We start from the raw sequence: 18,680 nt of genomic DNA on the forward strand, positions 1-18,680 counted from the left end.
CGTCATTCAATCTAATCATATCGGTTTTGAAAATTACAGATTCAATCTAGCCAGCCAAATCTTCAAAACCGATTAAAATTGGATTGAATTGAATTGGGTTAGTCGGTTTGGACGAATTGGATAGAATTTTGTACACCCCTATCTGTAGTTGGAGAAACAGAAAACTTTAGGGGGGTTTTTGTAGAAAAAAAAAATATGGGAAAGGTGTTGCACAGAAATCTTAGGATAAACTAGGCAGAGGGCAGAGAGGATAATCACCTCACCACCAGTCAGCATTCTTAATTCCAAGACGATCAAGTCGAGCAAGGCTGCAACAGGAGCTGAAACGTCGTCGTATCTGGAGCTAAAGAAAACTTGCAAGGCTCATCAAAATCAAAATTGAAGCACCAGAATTGAATAATTGATAGAAAGAGGAGGAGGAAGAAGAAGATGAGGCCAGTTTGCCCATTTGTGAAAGCCGCTCGGCCATCAGAGCCAAGCAAGAAAGAGACCTCAGCTGACACCGCTACAATTTCCCCTAAATGCCCCTTGGGTTACGATTCTCAGACATTCAAGCTTGGCCCTCTCAGCTGTATCATATGCCACGCCCTTCTGTTCGACTCTGCCAAATGCGTCCCTTGTTCTCACTCGTTCTGCAAGTAAACCATGCTTCCCTTTGAATTTTTCGTTAATTTTTTGTATTGGGTTTCTTTTATTTTTTTCAATTACTTGTTTGTATTGAATTTTTCATTAATCTTTTGTATTGGGTTTCTTAATTTTTATTTGTAATTTAGTTAATTGTTGTTTTAGAGCTTGTATTTCAAGATTCAAGGACTGTCCTTTGTGTGGAGCTGACATTGAGAAGATCGAAGCCGACACCAATCTTCAGAATTTGGTGGATCGCTTTATCGAAGGTCATGCAAGAATCAAGAGGTCTCATAATGCAGAGGATAAACAAGATTCAACCCCTGAAAGCAACAGCAATGATGATAATAATAATAGCAAGAGAGTTATATATGAAGACGTGTCTTTGGAGAGAGGGGCTTTCTTGGTGCAGCAAGCAATGAGGGTCAGTGTAGTTTTGCCTTTGATTTGAATTCATGGTTTTGCATTTCTTTTCTTAATTTGCTGTGTTAACTTTTGGTGCTGTTATTTATTGCCCACTGTGTAGGCATTCCGAGCCCAGAATATAGAAAGTGCCAAATCAAGACTTAGTCTTTGTGCAGAAGACATCAGAGGTCAGTTAGAAACTATGGGTAACACGTCAGAGTTGTGTTCTCAGCTTGGAGCGGTTCTCGGAATGCTTGGCGACTGCTGGTTTGTCCTCTGTCTTCCCAATCTTTATATATGTGTGATGAAAGTATGTATGCATGTATTATGTATACAATAACGTTTCAGAGGCAGAGAATTTGACATGTTACATGTTGCTGAATGACAGTATGGCAAGAGAATATTTTGTATAGATAGGTATTTTGTGAATTAGAATTTTTAACATATCATGGTATGCATTTAGATGGTTAATAATGTTAGTGATAGATAGTGTATCTTAGCTTTTATCTGAAAAGTTTACCTGCAATGATAGTACATGAATAAAGAATGAATGACAGTTATGTCCAATGGCTACTAGCACTAGCTAAGCATGTTTCATTCAATCTATTGGTTCTGAAGTACACCAAACTGGTGGAGAAAGCCTTACAGGATTAGAATTTGGAATTGCATTCTAGAATGCATGGGAATTTAATTTCTTTGTTGGTTTTCCTTTCAAACTGTTTCTCTATAAGTGAACAAAATTTCTGGTCTCTCTCTTCTCATCACCACCAAACGTAGGTTTTCCTCAAAGTTTGCCACCCAACATCTGCGTAGGTTGTAATAAAACAAAAACTGTGGTTTGTATAGAGAGACACCCTAAATATTGATTTCATCAAAGTTTGCCACCCAACACTGGATGGGATACTAACTACCTCATATAGTATCACCAATACTGGATGGGATTGAAATTTATATGTCTAAATTATGTATAATTTGATTTGTCGTGTTTTACAGTACTCAATTAGAAGAAAAAAACCTAGAGAATGTGAAAGAGGGAGGTGCTTGGGATGTTGTGTCAGCTTTAATTTTCAAGGGGAAGATGTATCTATGGAGAGGTCTCCATTTAATACAAGTAATTGGGAGCTGTGCAAAATAAATAGACCAAATTAAGTATAAAAAAAAATAAATTGAAGTTGAAAATTATGACATTTATTATGCTGCAGGAAACAATTTGATTTTCAACAAATTGAAAAATTAACGACAACCCGAATTAAACTCTTGAGCAAACTACGACTTCAAACACTGCACCGACTATGCCTACCCCCTAACAAATTCGTATCATAGAAACTAGCGAACCCCGTACTGTATCGCTGCCCGTACCATGTAACATTGGATATGTCACGTAATGATGGAGATACAATGAGATTCCTTCTCATTTAGGACTTCAGAAAATTCACATTATTGTTGAACAGTGCAAGATAAATTTATAGATTTATCTGAGAAATAATCTTGCAAAAAATTATTTCCTTCCCTTCCCTCTTGATTTTTTCTTCATCTCTTCGTTGTCGTTGTCTTCTTCTTCTTCTTCTTCTTCTTCTCTCTCTCTCTCTCTCTCTCTCTCTCTCTCTCTCTCAACTCATTGTTTTACTCTCTTTTCTATCCCTCCAAGTTAAAGAATGGATTAATTGCATATACATCTCCCAAGGTAAGGCCCAAGAATACTGAAGTCACCAGCGCTTTATTTGTGACAGTTATACTTCTGTGGTTTCATCTGTCACACAAAAAATGTTAGATTTGATATCAAGTAGAGCACTTGAGTGGCATGGATGTTTTTTTAACTTGATCCTTAGATGATACATAGTGAAAGACCATTGAACCCTTTCTCCTCCAGTCTAGTTCTTGCTTTAATAAATATAGCTTAGATTAATTACTTTTTATAGGAAACATAAAGTTTATTGGACAAGAGAGTACAAAGTAATTAAAGGTGGAGAAGTAGTACATCCTATGCTATCAATACATCAGGAAAAAACTCAGTCCTGAACAGCACTCTTTCAGTCCTTAATGATGAGGCGAAATGCAATGTTTTCTTTTTACATTCTTGTTTGGATGGGTAGAACAGGAAGAAAATCTTTAATTGAGACTGTTAACTCATTTTCTCTTAAAAAATTTCTCCATTATATCAGACTACACTTGTTTTCTTTTGGTCAATTTCGGATGGAATTGAGCTGAACTGGACTGGTATATCAAAGATATGTTAAAATCAAACAGTATTGGGATTAATGTGTTAAAAATCAAAACGAAACCATGCAATATCAGTGAGAACTGGTCTGTTTAGACTTGGACCAGGTCTGTGAGACAGCAATAAATGGGTCTTAGGTAGTCACATGGGATAACAGTTGTTGACAGCGACTGGACCATAGGGAAGATAGGTGACTTCTGACTGCTACAAAGGTTTTGGTTACTAAGAGGAGCAGTATGGCAATTGGTGGCAACGGTGAGGTTGAGTCACTGGTGGTTTCCAACTATTTTTGCATGAACTTGTAGATCATCTTATTCTAGTGTTGGTGCGCAGAATACCGATGGTGGTTGGTGATGGTTTTTGTGAGGTTCTCAAAAGCAAGGTTAGTGTCTGGAATTTGTCACATGACAACTGGCATGGTTGCAGTGGCAACATGCGCAATGGATTCAAGGTTGTTGGTGGTTGAGTTCTAAGAAATGGGTGATGGCACCAAAATTGGTTAAGGATTCTAATACTCATTGAGTTAGGACAGAGAAAGAGATGAAGAGGAGAGAACGAGACAATAGGGAGATATAGGAAAATGTCGGAGAAGAGGAAATAATGAATTAGGGTTAACATCAATATTTAAATTCTTAATGAGTTTGCCAAATCTCAACTGTATTACAGTGAGCTATTTACATAGGCCATCCCATAATTAATAAAATTATACCCTTTTAAGATATATGAGATAAATAAACCCGAATAATTAAATCCCTGAGTTATTATAAGAATATATAGAGAATAATTAATCTTTGAATTGTACTTCATATATGGATTAAATCTAATCACTAAGTCGCCAACAAAGAAAATTATAGTTGGAATATAATATAGCCTGTGGTTGTCACTGCTGCAAAGCTCTGGACTGAAGACATAGTGGATTATCAATTCTGCATGCAGGTTTAGAAATCATCACATTGTTGATTAAATTTGGAGATTATCTATTTGAGCATAACTAGATTGTTAATAAAGTTTTGAGATGAATTTTTATTTACTAGATCTGATTTTTAAGGATGTCTTCAATGTAGAAATAACTGCTTAGTGGATTTCTGCATATGTGTATCTTAGACTGATACTAACTTCATGATGAATTCGACAATGATCCCTGATTTGTTTACTTTAGTGGATTTTAATTGTTTTTTGTTTTTTGTTTTGTTTTTCAGTCGGGCAACAGGAGATGCTGGTTCAGCAGTCAGTTACTTTGAAGAGAGTGTTGAGTTTCTTTCAAAACTGCCCAGAAACGATCAGGAGGTTATTACATCCAACTTTTACTGTAATATCAGCAGTTTGTCCTAGCCGTTCTTGACCTGATATAGTTGTTCTTCCTTAAATCATTTTACAGATAACACATACACTTTCTATTTCACTTAATAAAATTGGAGATCTTAAATACTACGATGGAGACCTGAAAGCTGCGCGGTCTTACTACTTCCAGTCGTTGAATGTTCGACGTGATGCTGTCAAGGATGATCCAAATGTTCCATCCCAGGTCAGCAACTATTTTTAGCTTTTCAGCCCCCTTGTCATTTAGGCTTCTTTTATTTGACTCACAGTAGTAATACTACTACTAACAATTTATTTTTCCATAAATAGTCATTTAAATACGTTTGGCAATATATTGATACTAGTTTATCTCATTAGCTTTGACTTATGAGTCATCAGATGTGTTTGATATGTTTGGTTAATTTGATCTGAAATACTTGATTTAGTATATGTTACTTGATCACCATAGTGGATTGACTCGGCTGCAACCGGTCCATTCAGTTAGTTGTGTATTCATATTTAAGCACAATAATATTTTCAAGACTTCTGCATATAGCTTGTGTGAATGATGCGTTGTGTTGAATTAGGAATTTGTTTTACCAAATATCGTTGCTTGTAGAATCTAACTGTAACGAGCCTGAACCTGAAAAAAACCATTGTTGTCATTACGAACACTGTTTATGAAAAATCTTTTGCATGTATATAAATAACTTGGGTTGAGACTCGAAATAGGACCAATACACACAGGATGTAAATATTCCTATGCTGTACGCTGTTCGTTCCTACATTGTATTTTATGTGAACTGGGAGAGTAAGAAATGAGACCAACCTCGATGTTATATGTGTTTTTTTTTCCTTTCGGTCAAGAGTTATACATATAATATGTAGTATGAGGGTGAACAGTTTAGTGGTAGAAAAATTGTGTTTTGGCATTATTGTTGGAATTAACAATTTGTTAAGTCTAAGGAAGAGCAGGGATAAGAGAAATATACCATTATTTATTGAATTTTATGGAAGGAGAAAGGTGTTCAGAATATAATCCCACATCAGACATTCTTAAACTTTGCATCTCCGCATATTAGTCTCACACTTGACATTCTTTATGAGCCTTTCTACCCATTACCGATTTGGCAATTGAAGAACTTCAAGAAGCTCTTTCATTTCAAATGTGTTTGTTAGAGCTTTTCAAATGTCAACACCTAGCTCCTTTCTTTTAAGAAAAATTTCCAGATTATAGCATGTATTTTTGGTTGCTGCAAACCGTGGAACTTTTTGTAATTATGAATTATATCCCAGATGAATTACTGAAGTGCATTTACTATTACTCTTAGAGTCATTTAATGTTGTAATTTAGAAGGCATATTTTTATACCTAGAAAACCATGTTTCCTTACTTTGGCTTTGTGCATCTCTTCTTGAAATTACAGATTCTGGATCTAGCTGTTTCGTTTGCAAAAGTTGCAGATGTTGACAGGAATCTAGGAGACGAGGATGTTGCAATTGATGAATTTGAAGAAGGCATAAAATTGTTGGAATCTTTGACGTTAAAATCTGAAGACACTGGTCTTGAGCAACGGGTAAGATTTTCCTTGCTTGACTTCATTCAATAAGTGGTTTGGATTCTGATCAGTTTGACTTAACATTTTGTTTCAAATGCAGCGGCTTTCAGTGCTGGAGTTCCTTAAGAGTCAAATTGGGGAGAAGCAAACCTAATTCAACATCTGGCATCAGCTCTTCCCCCAAAAGAGTGATCTAGTTAAATAAACTAGCTTTGCTTCTAATATCCAAATGAACTTCTGCTAGGCAAGTAATAAGTCATGTTAGCAAGTGAGTCTGAGGGAGATTGATTGGTGCAGTGGCATTCATGGAGAACGAAGTGCCAGGCGCTGTTTCTCTGTATTTCTTCTGCAATTGATGCCTTCATAGACATAACCACTCAGTTGTATATAAAAGTGTCATCCACTATATAATGCACACGAGCACTATTTGATATCTTTTCTCATCCCCTGTTACTTTCTCTGCATTTGTTATAAATTTCATCCCCACTTTTCTCCACACGATACCGATAAGAACTATTTACTGGCATCTTCAATACTATATTGTTGTAACTTTGTATAAATTCAATATATTCAACTAATATGAGAACCTCCGTATGTTGAGTATTTCGTTTTTCATTTCCTGCACCTGGAACTGTGAAGCTCAACTTGCATGCGAGGGGGATGCCTTGTGTTTTGTTTAATCAGATGCATATTACCAGTGGCAGATCCAAGAATTTTTTAGGGGAGGTGCAATATTTAAAAGGCTAAAAATTCGCAAAGGGCTCAAGCAAGGTTATAGGTTCAAGTCCTAATATCCGTGTAGTGTGTAAAAAAAAGACTAAAAATTAAAAAAAAAAAATTATACAACCAAATGCCCTTAGAATTTAAATAATACTAATGGCACTCATAATTAAAACAAATAAGAGTTTTACGTCTACAACTAACTAATTATAGTCTATATAATATGAACAAAATCCTTGTCATTGACACAATTAGTTTACCAAAATTCATATCAAATATGAACAGTCAATTACATAATTAATTAATCTAACAAAAGTCAATACCAATTAATCTAACAAAAATTTACCAATTAATCTAACCAAAAGCATATGTAAATTGGAGGTCATGAAATAAAAGTACGCGTAATTAAAAGTTTGGGGTAATTTTCGGTGAATTTTTTGGCACACATATGAGTTTTTAATGAATTTTTTTAAGTTAGGCCAATTAGAAATAGACATGTGTCGGCTTGCTATTGGATGATTTAAAAAAGAATCAAAATCAGAAGCGCTGACGCGGAGGAGTCTTCTTCTTCCTTGAACTGCCTCTGCAACTTAACTTCAAATATTCTAGAAAAATTTCGAAAATTCAAAACTTTGGCTGTAGAGCTCCGATTGATGAACCGTTTTCTCCTACATGCTCGTGAGATCGAGCCCAACAATATAAGGTAAATATTCAGGGTCTCACACAGCAGCAAACAATACAACGTCTTTTAGGCATTTAGTCGAATAATTGGTGGGCACTAGCAAAGGGGCAAATTCCGGCATCCCCAAGGAAGTTTCCTGCAAGGGGAGGTGCAGCTGCACCTCCTTGCGCCTCTGTGGATCCGCCAGTGCATATTACTATATTAGAATAGTCTTACTTCTAAGTTCTAACAATAGTGTAGAGAATAATGGTACAAAAGCATACTAAAAGGGTTAGAAATTGAAACAAGATCACAAATATTAGCTTAGTGGCTGCTCATGCAACTTAATCTTTCAAGATATTTCATTTTGTAATGCTTGAGCGCATGAACTTAAATGGGTAGAGGTAAGTTTTGCTATTTGTTATAACCAAAACGAAAAAGTTTTGCTATTTGTTCACCCAAAAAAAAAAAACACAAAAAAACTCTCTTATTTACGTAGTTAGTAAATTTGCATATAGAACGTATGTTATACACAAATGTATGTATGTATTTAGTACTTAAAAAAATTTGTTTTCTATACACTTATAATGATTCGACAATGAAAGTTCATTGTCTAATCTTTTATAAGTGTACAGACTCAGTATCTTACAATACAGGTAAATTCGTGTATTTTACTGCATCTATTTATTGTCGAATAATACTCGTATGTATTTTATTCGTATTTTACGTCCTGTATTTTAATAAACATGCTTACTAATAAATAGAAAATTAAATTCCAGGGTACAGATCTAACCAATAATTGTAGTTTATGCACGCAAACATTATTACGGTGATAGTGTAGTGTGCAGTCCCTACCAATTCACTTTTATTTTACATTTCCATTTCTTATTGCAATCCCTTTAATGAACTCGTTTCACTTGCAATTGTTTAGTGCTCAATTGCTTGGACTTGCAAGCCTGTACTGGACTTTTTTATTTATTTAAATTTTTTTTCTGGCTAAAATAATTCATCAAATAAACAAAGACATGAAAATAATAATAATAATAAATTGAAGAATAAAGAGGGTATATATAAATTATACTGAGAAATGCGTAAAGGAGAGAATAATGGAAAGAAAAGAGAATAAAGGAAACAAAGCAGAAAATTGCACATGGCCATTTTATGTATATGTAACTCTTCTCCCTCTACTCTTTTTGTAGGTCAAGAGACAATTGTTTACTTGCATTTCAAGTTTATAATCTGTTTTCTATTAAATGCTAACAAAAAATGGAAAGACAAAAGGGGGTTGGAATCTGAAGAAGTAATTGAAAATTCCTAAAGCCATCATCCTCTTGGCTCTCTTAAATGATTGCGTCACGACGATTCTCTATACATGACGTCACATTTTTTTAAAGACATGACACATTGGTAAAATATCACTTCTATTCAATTTTCTTAAACTTTGATCATTATTTGACAACATTTAATATTTTAGGGTATAGAATCCGAGACTAAAAATCTAAAATCTAAGATGTAAATGATGAGTTTACATCCTAAACCAATTAACCATGTCAATAAATGAGATCAAAACTGAAGAAAATTGAGTGGAAATGAGGTTTTCTCAATGCGTCCTATCCTTTAACCTTAAAAGGATGAGACGCCCTGTAGGGAGAATAGTTGTCAAGGGGCATATCCTGAATTTCTATAAATAATAAACTAATAATGAAGAAGGAAAATCTGAAGGTGTGTTTGTTAAGGAAAATTATAAATGCTTATGATGAAAATTAAGAACCAGAAAAGTATTCAAAGATGCTTTGCTCATGGTTCAAGCTTCTTGAGTTCATTTACAAGCTTCCACTTCACACTGAGCCTACAAAATGTATGGCTTCATATATAAGAAAACATTCCAATTAAACAAGCCTACAATAATTGGCCTAATTGCCAACCAAGTCACTGAAGCATTCTCCTCACTACTACTCAGCTTCCATGACTCCCCTTCAACTGCTACTCCCTTTTCTCTCTCTACCATTCTTTCTCCTCTGTGGTGCCACTGCTTCAAATCAGATTCCCAAGGTAATTAATTTTGAAATGGATTAATTTCCACACTGTTTTCTAATTAGTTTGCTCTTTGTTTGGTTGCTGAGAAAATATCAGGCATGAAATATTGTATCACATTTGAATTTTTCCACAAGCATTTCAACCACATATGGAAATGAAATTTCCAAAATGTCTATCTTGTCAAATTGAATGTTTTTAAATAGAATTCTTATATGGTTGGCAGCATCATGTAATTTATATGGGAAGCTCATTATCAAATGGAAATGGAAGAGTTCTTGGAGCTGAAGATGCAGCAGAATCAGCTTATTTGCAAATGCTGTCATCCATTATTCCAAGGTTATCATTATAATCACCACCAACATCACCATATTGTTGTCTCTCTCTCTCTCTCTCTCTCTCTCTCTCTCTCTCTCTAATCATTTAATCTAATTCTATTACCTACTTTTAATATATAATTTTTTTTTTTCTGGAAGCCATGAGATTGAGAGAATATCTATAATTCACAAGTATAATCATGCTTTTAGAGGATTCTCTGCCATGCTCACTGAGACTGAAGCTTCTATTTTATCAGGTAATTAATTTCTTTTGCCTGGTTTGCTCTTTCATTATCTAACAAGGAAAGGCAAGAGAGGATGGCTAAATAAGAAAAAATATTAAAATAAAAAAAGTGTTGGAGATCTTGCAGAAATACAGCTAGTTTATTTTATATGGAACAAATGCATTAGATAGATCTAAGATCTATCTAGAATACAATGTTGGGTGAGTGTGTGCATATGGAAGACTTTGTTTATTTTTTCCTGGGAGACATACAAAATACTGTTATTAAAGTATGTGCATACTTACCAAGTTAGAAAAAAAAATTGTACAAATAATTTTCTTCCCTACAATTTTACCTGCATATTTGAATGCACACCATCAATATCATGTATTTGGAGATCAAAATTATGTTGAGGATGACCTTGTTGGTGGCTGATGATTTCTTAGAAGTTGCTAGGCACATGAACATCCTGGATTAGTTTATATTTTTTTATAGGCCTCTCTGGCCCTCTCTGTATTCATTTTTTGAGAGATTTTATTTACACCCACAATTTGTCTCTGGACACTAATTTCTTTGGAAATCCGTTCTAAATCCTAAATGCTCTGAAACCCCAAACAATTGAAAATATGCTAAAAATATCCCTCATTTTATTAATTTAATATATTTACTTGAATACTAGTTGGGTTGGGTGGGACATGGATTTGCCAAAACATTTGGAGGGTTGCTGTGAGGCTGGTAGTGATTTGATGACATTGTTCATGGGTATGAGTGATTGGACGATATTGCCCTTAGTTTTGGAAGGAAATTAGATGAAATTGACTTCGAAAATGACATTAATGTGCGGGATAAGAGGATGAGGTTGACATTATAGAATTGAAAGAATAGAGACTAAAATGATGAGGTTTAAATAGTACAAGGACCATTGTGGGGTTATGAACAAAAAAAAAAAAAAGAGAGGACCATTGTGGGGTGTTTTGACATAGGTTTTGTATGCAAATAGAATTCTTACTTGTCCTAAATTTAACTAATTACTCCACCCTCTCCCTCTCCACTTGGGTTATCCTCTCTGTCTTTTTTTTTGTTACACCATCACCCATGACCAATTGGGTTAATCCCAAATGTGGTAAACCTATTTGTAATTATTGCTTGAAGTTGAATGTGTTAACTGATGTTTTGATGAAGTGATTAAGATTAAGTTTTTTCTTATTAAAATCTCGATTTTGTTATTAAACTTGTGTATTCAATTCGAACTTTTAAAGACGTTTATAGAGTTAAAAAGTCTGGAGGTATTCAATTGTGACTTTTAAATAGTATTTAAAAATTTAGTTGTATTTAGTTGTGACTTTTAAAAAGTAGTTAAAAGTATTTAAAAGTTTGGTGGTATCCAGTAGTGACTTTTAAAAAGTCTTTAAAAGTTTTGTTGTGTCCAAAAACTTAAGGTTCGATTGAGACTGCTTCTCTAGGAAGTACTTCTGCTCATAAGCGCTTCTAACAAAAGCCCTTTTATTATTAAAATCTTGAATTTTCATAAAATATTAAAGTGCTTTGTGGAAAAGCACTTGGGAGTGCTTCTTGAAGATGCACATAGCAAGTGTTTCTCCAGGAAGCGCGTCTAAACTTTTTTGCCAAATGCTGTTAGAAGCGCTTTTAGTTATCAAAAAGCACTTTTGGCCCTTCTAGAAGCACTCCCAAATAGACCCTTAATGACTTTTAAAAAGCTTATAAATGAATGACTTTTGCATACTTTTAAGGCTAATTGTTAATAGTAAAATTCTTGCCAATTTACTAGTGACTATTTAAGAATTTGTCACTCTATGAAAATCACTTACTTCACATTTGAACCCTTGTATTAAGTTGTGTGAGTACTTATGGAAAATAAATTGTGCTTAATGTACAATGCATGGAGGGTCGACAATCCAATTTCATGATTCATTTTAGGGTTTTGGAAATTCTAAACTGGCTTTGCATGCAAGGGCGGGATTAGGGATGATCATTTGGCCCTCGACCCGCAGCCTGAAGTGGGTAGCCCAAGGCCCAATTGACCAAATTCTGACATGACTCCATGGTTAGGCATGTTCGGTCCGACCCATTCTAAAGTTGGGTAGGGCTTGGGCTTAGGATTTGAAACCTTCGGCCTGGCCTGAGTAGGCCCGCCCATGGTCCTCCATGATTGACTAAGTATGAAAAATGGACTTTCGAAATACTAATGTTTTCAATGATATTTGGGGCAGTTTATATTTCTTACAGATTAAATAATCAAACATGATTTTATGAGATAGTATAAAGTATACATTGACTTATTGAGGTATCAATATTGGTATAAACTATATCTTATACTAAAACTAGATTTTCATATTTTGATTTGTTGGGAATTTGATTTTCTATTGTTTTTAATTGAATCCAAATGGGGGTTAATTTTTTATTTACTATGTAAACTTAAGTAAATAGAGTAATAAAAAAAATAAATTAAAGTAAAACGACAAGACATTTACTTAAATATTTGGAATGGAAATAAGGCAATGAGCGGGCCGTTTAGGCTCATGGGTGTCCCAGCCCGACTCAAAAAGCCATCCTAGGCCTGACTCGATGGGCGGGCCTAGGCCAATCCCTTTAAAACCTCAGCCCAAACCCAAAAATTTTGGGCTGGCCTGGCTCAATGACAATCTCTAGACAGAACAATCTGAATTTTCCTTCTTTCAAAATTTGCCTAGCACACATGCAAATAATTAAAAAATAAAAAATAAATAAGAGGAGAATAAAAATAAAAAATAGAAAATCTATATATATAAAACAAAAGGCAGAGAATTATGAAACTTTCATAATACCAGAAAATGCTCTTGGTTAATGCAAATATTAAGAATTTAATTTATTAATTAAATGAGGATAATATGGTAAATTCACACTTTTTATATTTAAAAAAAATTTAAATTTTAAAACAAAATCAGATAACGAGTCTTATTTTTATGAAATACAACTACTCATCATCTTTTACAATTCTAAAATTAAAAAAGAAAATTAAAAACAAAACAAAAAAGAAAACCAATTGGCACACACTCACAGAGGCTAAAATAAAGAAAGCATGAATTTTAAAACTGAAATTAGCCTGAATTTTAAAACAAGAATTCAAAGAAATCCTAGAGTTGAAATAAGCAGGAGTTTTAAAACTGAAATTAGTTTTAGGGAGCTCAAAAGACGGTTTATTAATCCCGGACAATATTTCTAAAAAACAAGTGAATTGTTTTTTCCCAAATTGAAAATTTGGATTATATACCATAATGACCAAAACCAAACTCAGTAACCCAATTAATTGAGAACAAAAAAATCAATATTGAAATCGAGGCAAACCACGATCGAAAATGCATTTTACTCTACTAATTTTTTATTTGTTTTTATTAATGAAATTCACTTATATAGTGTAATTTTGTGTAAAAAGTTTTGTAGCCCATTGATGACCAAAGATTTATTTATGCACTTCAAAATCTGAAGAAAATTGTAAATCAATTTGCAACATGCAGGCCATGACGATGTGGTTTCCATCTTCCCCGACTCAATACTTGAGCTACACACAACACGTTCTTGGGATTTCTTAGAGGCGGAATCTGGCAGGCTATCAAGCAATAAATATCTGCGGCGGGGCCTATCAAGTGATGTTATAATTGGGATGATAGATACAGGTAACAATCCTCATCCCTGGTCTACTTTGCAACTAACTTTATTTATTTATTTTGTTGTTAAGGGAGTAGGGTTGGGGCTTGATAATATATAAAGTGCTTGTCCAAAAATAAAAGGTTACTGTAAAATTCGTATGTTTCATTAAGCCACCAAACAGGTGAATGAGATAGGAAAGGTAGGGTTAAATCCAGAATTCAGGTGGAATTCTGAGCCGCCGCAATCATTTGGTCTAGCGGCACTCAATCTCCACTTTGTCTTGTTGGAAGATGTCATGTGTTCAAATCTCATGGACAACAGTTGCTGATAAGAAAAAATAACCAGTTGTACCATTTCAAAGAAGATGAATGGGAGAGTTCTGCCATAAGAAAATTCTAATTTCGTTTAGCTCTCTAAAACAAAATAGTTGAAGGATAAAATTTTAGTACATTGTTTCATTAAAAAATTTAAAAGTTTAGCAGCCTTCTTTTTTGGCTATATACATTTTGCAGCTTGTGCAGAATAACTCTTCATTTAAATGTGTTGATTAAGGGATATGGCCTGAGTCTTCAAGTTTCAATGATGAGGGAATTGGTGCAGTCCCTTCAAGATGGAAAGGAGTCTGTATGGAGGGCTCAGACTTCCGGAAATCGAATTGTAATAGGTGATTATGTTGTTTCACCCTCCATGGTGTTAATTGCAGAACTATTTCACAAGGCTTTTAAATATAAAATTAAAGAGAGAGAGAGAGGGATTAGAAGAGTTAGCATACACCTATATCTTGATTCACTACTTTATTTGTCACAGAAAGTTGATAGGTGCAAGATACTACAATGTTCCATTGACAAGAGATGGCAACCAGAGCAGTTTAGCCAGAACAAAAGGCTCACCAAGGGATTCTGTTGGCCATGGAACTCACACCGCATCCATAGCGGCTGGTGTGCAAGTCCTGAATGCTAGTTACTATGGCTTAGCAAAAGGCACAGCAAGGGGCGGCTTGCCTTCAGCTAGGATTGCATGCTACAAGGCTTGCTCAGATGTTGGTTGCTCTGGTGCCACCATATTGAAGGCTATTGATGATGCAATTAGAGATGGAGTAGATATAATATCTATTTCCATTGGGATGAGCTCACTCTTTCAATCTGATTACTTAAACGACCCCATAGCCATCGGAGCATTTCATGCTGAACAAATGGGGGTCATGGTAATTTGCTCTGGAGGAAATGATGGTCCTGATCCTTACACTATTGTTAATGCAGCGCCGTGGATCTTCACCGTTGCAGCTTCTAACATTGATAGGGATTTCCAATCTAATATAGTTCTTGGAAATGGGAGAAATTTCACAGTAAGATATTTAACGAAGTTCTATTGTTAAAAAAGTTCATTATCTTGTTTATGCAGAAGTTTCTCACACCTAGGTTCTAATAGGGTTCAGCCATCAATTTTTCCAATCTCACTCGTTCAAGGACATATCCTCTTGTATTTGGAAAGGACGTTGCTGGTTATTAGACGCCTGAATCAGAAGCAAGGTGATCATAATTCATCATCCTCTGGCCTCTTTTTCTTTTTGGAAATTCATATTCATGTCATTGCTTTTTCACATTTTGATAGAAGCTTTGGTTTAAAGTCCAAAAATATTAATCATTTTGCTTTACATTCAGTAAATGTAAATGTTGTTTACACTGAACTGCAGAAATTGTTATCCAGGATCATTGGATCCAAAGAAAGTAGTTGGAAAAATTGTTGTTTGTGTTGATGATGACCCGGCTGTTTCAAGGAAAATCAAGAAATTAGTTGTAGAAGATGCTAAAGCCAAAGGGTTGATTCTGATTGATGAAGCTGAGAAAAGTGTGCCTTTCGATTCGGGCATTTTCCCATATACAGAAGTTGGCAATATTGCAGGCTTTCAGATTCTCCAGTACATAAATTCTACCAAGTAAGTGTTTCAAATGTACAATTCAGTCCATTTACCATCTATGTTGTCTGTTTACTTTATTGTCATTCATTGATAAGTTTTATTCTAATTCCTTGTATTGTTGCCCATTGAGGGATCATGTCTACCAACTCTCTTTATCTGGATCATTACAAGTTTTAGTCTTGTGCTGCATTGTCCCATATAATGTGCATGATTTCTATCCTGCATCTGGACATCTTGCTAAAGTATATGGTAATTGAATTTAACTTTGCCTCAGTTGAAGTAGTTTTCAAAGGGATCAATAAAACCTAAGGTCCCTTTCACCTGAATATTCAAATGATGATTGTGTAGTATGTGTGCAATTTCAAGGTCACTCTTTCAGCTGCAGATATTTGATTATATGACCTCATTAGTATGCATCAGTCATAAATTACAACTATGTTAGGTATGATAACTTAGCTATGCCTTGACAACAGAAACCCAACAGCAACAATTCTCCCAACAGTTAATGTTCCAAGGTATAGACCTGCACCAGCTGTTGCATATTTTTCATCGAGGGGTCCTGCAGAGCTTACAGAAAACATTCTCAAGGTTATTTTTCTTTCACTTGCAGCTATGTTTTTGGGTTGAAATTTGCTTCGAAACATATTTAGTTTGATGTGTTTTCACATTTTTAAATTTCTGCAACCATTTATGAAGTCGGAAATCATGATTAAGTCGAGTTGGTGCTAAAGCTTCTAACTCTGAAGCAAGGGACCGACAGAGACCACATTAAATCCGATAATAAAGGCTTAATTCATCCAAATCCGACTAAGGAGCTACTGTATTTTGTCTCACTCTGTCTCTATCTCTCTGCTTAGGGGGTCATTGAGCCACCATTGTCACCCAAGCACCATGATAATTATAATGTGTACTTAGGAGCAGCCATGTGTCTGCAATATAAATACATACATAGACAGAACAGGACACCATGGATGTCTCTGTCTTGGTTGTTGTGTCTTTCCATTGTAGGATTCATCTTGTTCTCCTCTCTCTAGTTTCTCTTGGTTTTTCTATCATTTCATGTAGGATTTAGCAGCCACAAAAATGGACTTGCACATACATCTAACCAGGTCTTAACTAATGTAATGTTACTGACAAGAATTGAAGTATGCATGACTGCATACTAGAACTAATATTTGTCTGCAACATTAACCAGAGTTAATTTTTTTATATGCTGTTCAGCCTGATATAATGGCTCCGGGAGTGGCCATTTTGGCTGCCATAGCTCCCGAGAATGAAACAGGGACAGTCCCAAATGGGAAGAAGCCATCCACATTTTCCATAAAATCAGGTACTTCAATGGCTTGTCCACACGTAACGGGGGCTGCTGCATTCATCAAGTCAGTGCATCGTCGATGGACTTCTTCCATGATCAAATCAGCGCTTATGACAACAGGTATACTTTTTAAGAGTTCGAAAGTTACATGTCTTGTATGCAATTGATATACTTTGATGGTATTGTGTGCTTCACTCCTTTCATGTGATTTCGTTATAAAATCTTGAATAGAGGGAGATATTTTTGTGCATGATAGAGGAAGAAATCATACAATACATGATTCCCCATGTATGTTTTTTAAAGCAGTTTAAGTACTTCAATTAAAATAAACTGTTCTCCCAGATTATATTTCTCTGAGTCGATATCTCTTCTTGTTTCAGCAACTGTGTTCAACAACATGAAAAAACCTTTGACAAACAGCTCTAACACCTTTGCAAATCCACATGAGGTGGGGGTCGGAGAAATAAACCCACTGAAAGCTCTTAGTCCAGGACTAGTCTTTGAAACCACAACAGAAAACTATCTCGAGTTCCTTTGCTATTATGGCTACCCAGAGAAAAATATAAGATCTATGTCAAACACAAAGTTCATCTGCCCCAAAATCTCCATTGATGAACTCATCTCGAATGTTAACTACCCATCAATCTCCATTAGTAAACTCAACCGGCATCAACCTGCAAAGACAATTCAAAGAACGGCGACCAATGTTGCTGCCCTGAATTCTACGTACATTGTGAAAGTGCATGCTCCGGCTGGCTTAATAGTGAAGGTTCTTCCAGAGAAGTTAGTTTTTGCTGAGGGTGTGAGGAGGGTGTCTTTTCAAGTCTCATTTTATGGCAAGCAGGCTCCTAGAGGCTACAATTTTGGGTCAATAACATGGTTTGATGGTCGACATTCAGTTCGTACTGTGTTTAGTGTGAATGTTGAATAACTTTGGAATTGGAAAGCGTCTTACTGCTTGGAGTCAACTAAAAGTTAGAAAGAGGTTTTTAATGCAAGGAGGGGGAAAATGTGAATTCCTAGGCATATATACCTTTCTTCATATTATAATTCCTGCTTTGATGTCTCAGTCCTTTTAATTGTTCTTTATGTTATCACAAACCCCTCCTCAGTATACATGAAGAGAGAGCTGGTTTGAGCTGACGGCTCAGGCTTGTAGGTGTTACATAGCTTGACCAGATAAAAGCACTGTTTGGGCCAGTCTCAATAAATTCTTCAAACCTCTTCATCATCTCCTTAACTTTGTCGCCGTCATTGTTTCATCCACCATCAGTTTGGACAAAGTAAATTTGCTACTTTGGTTCATAAATTATAGCTTATTTGATTGTATCTCCTTTCTTATGTTACAACAAAGATGCAAGTTTAAAAACTCAATCACTGTATATCACAGTAAACCAACAATAAAAGTTACAAATTGAACATCTTGTTGTAAAAAATTCCTAAAACGAAATACTGCCTTCCCTACAGGTCTAAATGTCTTGTGCTCTTACTTTTGAGCACTCTTCAGCTTTAGCAACTTTGTGATAAGACATGTTTCGCTTAGGCGAAAAAAAATCCTTTCCTTGCTAATTGTCCTCCCTGTAGTGTGTTAGTGGAATGGGACTTCATGCCATTTCTAGCCTTGGGAATCTCTTTAGACTCTTTTGAGGTCAAGTCAACCATTTATGAACATTGAGTTGGTCTATAACTGTATTAGGGAGAAAATCATTCCGAAGATACTTATGACAGAATGAAAGTAG

General features: G+C 35.2%; 1 protein-coding gene and 2 pseudogenes across 2 annotated transcripts; all 3 read left to right on the forward strand.

The window, feature by feature from the left end:
- The first annotated feature begins 241 nt into the window (after positions 1–241).
- On the forward strand, positions 242–6,719 carry LOC110748765 (zinc ion binding protein). Its single transcript, XM_088249323.1, has 7 exons — positions 242–638; positions 790–1,048; positions 1,151–1,296; positions 4,447–4,534; positions 4,626–4,772; positions 5,973–6,122; positions 6,205–6,719. Exons 1-7 carry the CDS (start codon positions 430–432, stop codon positions 6,256–6,258), a joined length of 1,053 nt encoding a protein of 350 aa, XP_088105449.1. The 5' UTR covers positions 242–429; the 3' UTR covers positions 6,259–6,719.
- A 2,527-nt stretch (positions 6,720–9,246) lies between these two features.
- LOC110765242 (CO(2)-response secreted protease-like) lies at positions 9,247–18,175 on the forward strand (annotated as a pseudogene). The gene is made up of 11 exons (XR_015833381.1): positions 9,247–9,537; positions 9,746–9,858; positions 9,996–10,093; positions 13,576–13,734; positions 14,261–14,372; positions 14,516–15,053; positions 15,137–15,237; positions 15,402–15,644; positions 16,100–16,214; positions 16,848–17,061; positions 17,322–18,175. The product of XR_015833381.1 is annotated as a CO(2)-response secreted protease-like (transcript).
- On the forward strand, positions 16,965–17,872 carry LOC148296410 (CO(2)-response secreted protease pseudogene; annotated as a pseudogene).
- Positions 18,176–18,680: the final 505 nt, after the last annotated feature.

This window comes from Prunus avium, chromosome 2 (assembly GCF_965620075.1).
Source record: "Prunus avium chromosome 2, drPruAviu1.hap1.1, whole genome shotgun sequence".
Taxonomy (NCBI): Eukaryota; Viridiplantae; Streptophyta; class Magnoliopsida; order Rosales; family Rosaceae; genus Prunus; species Prunus avium.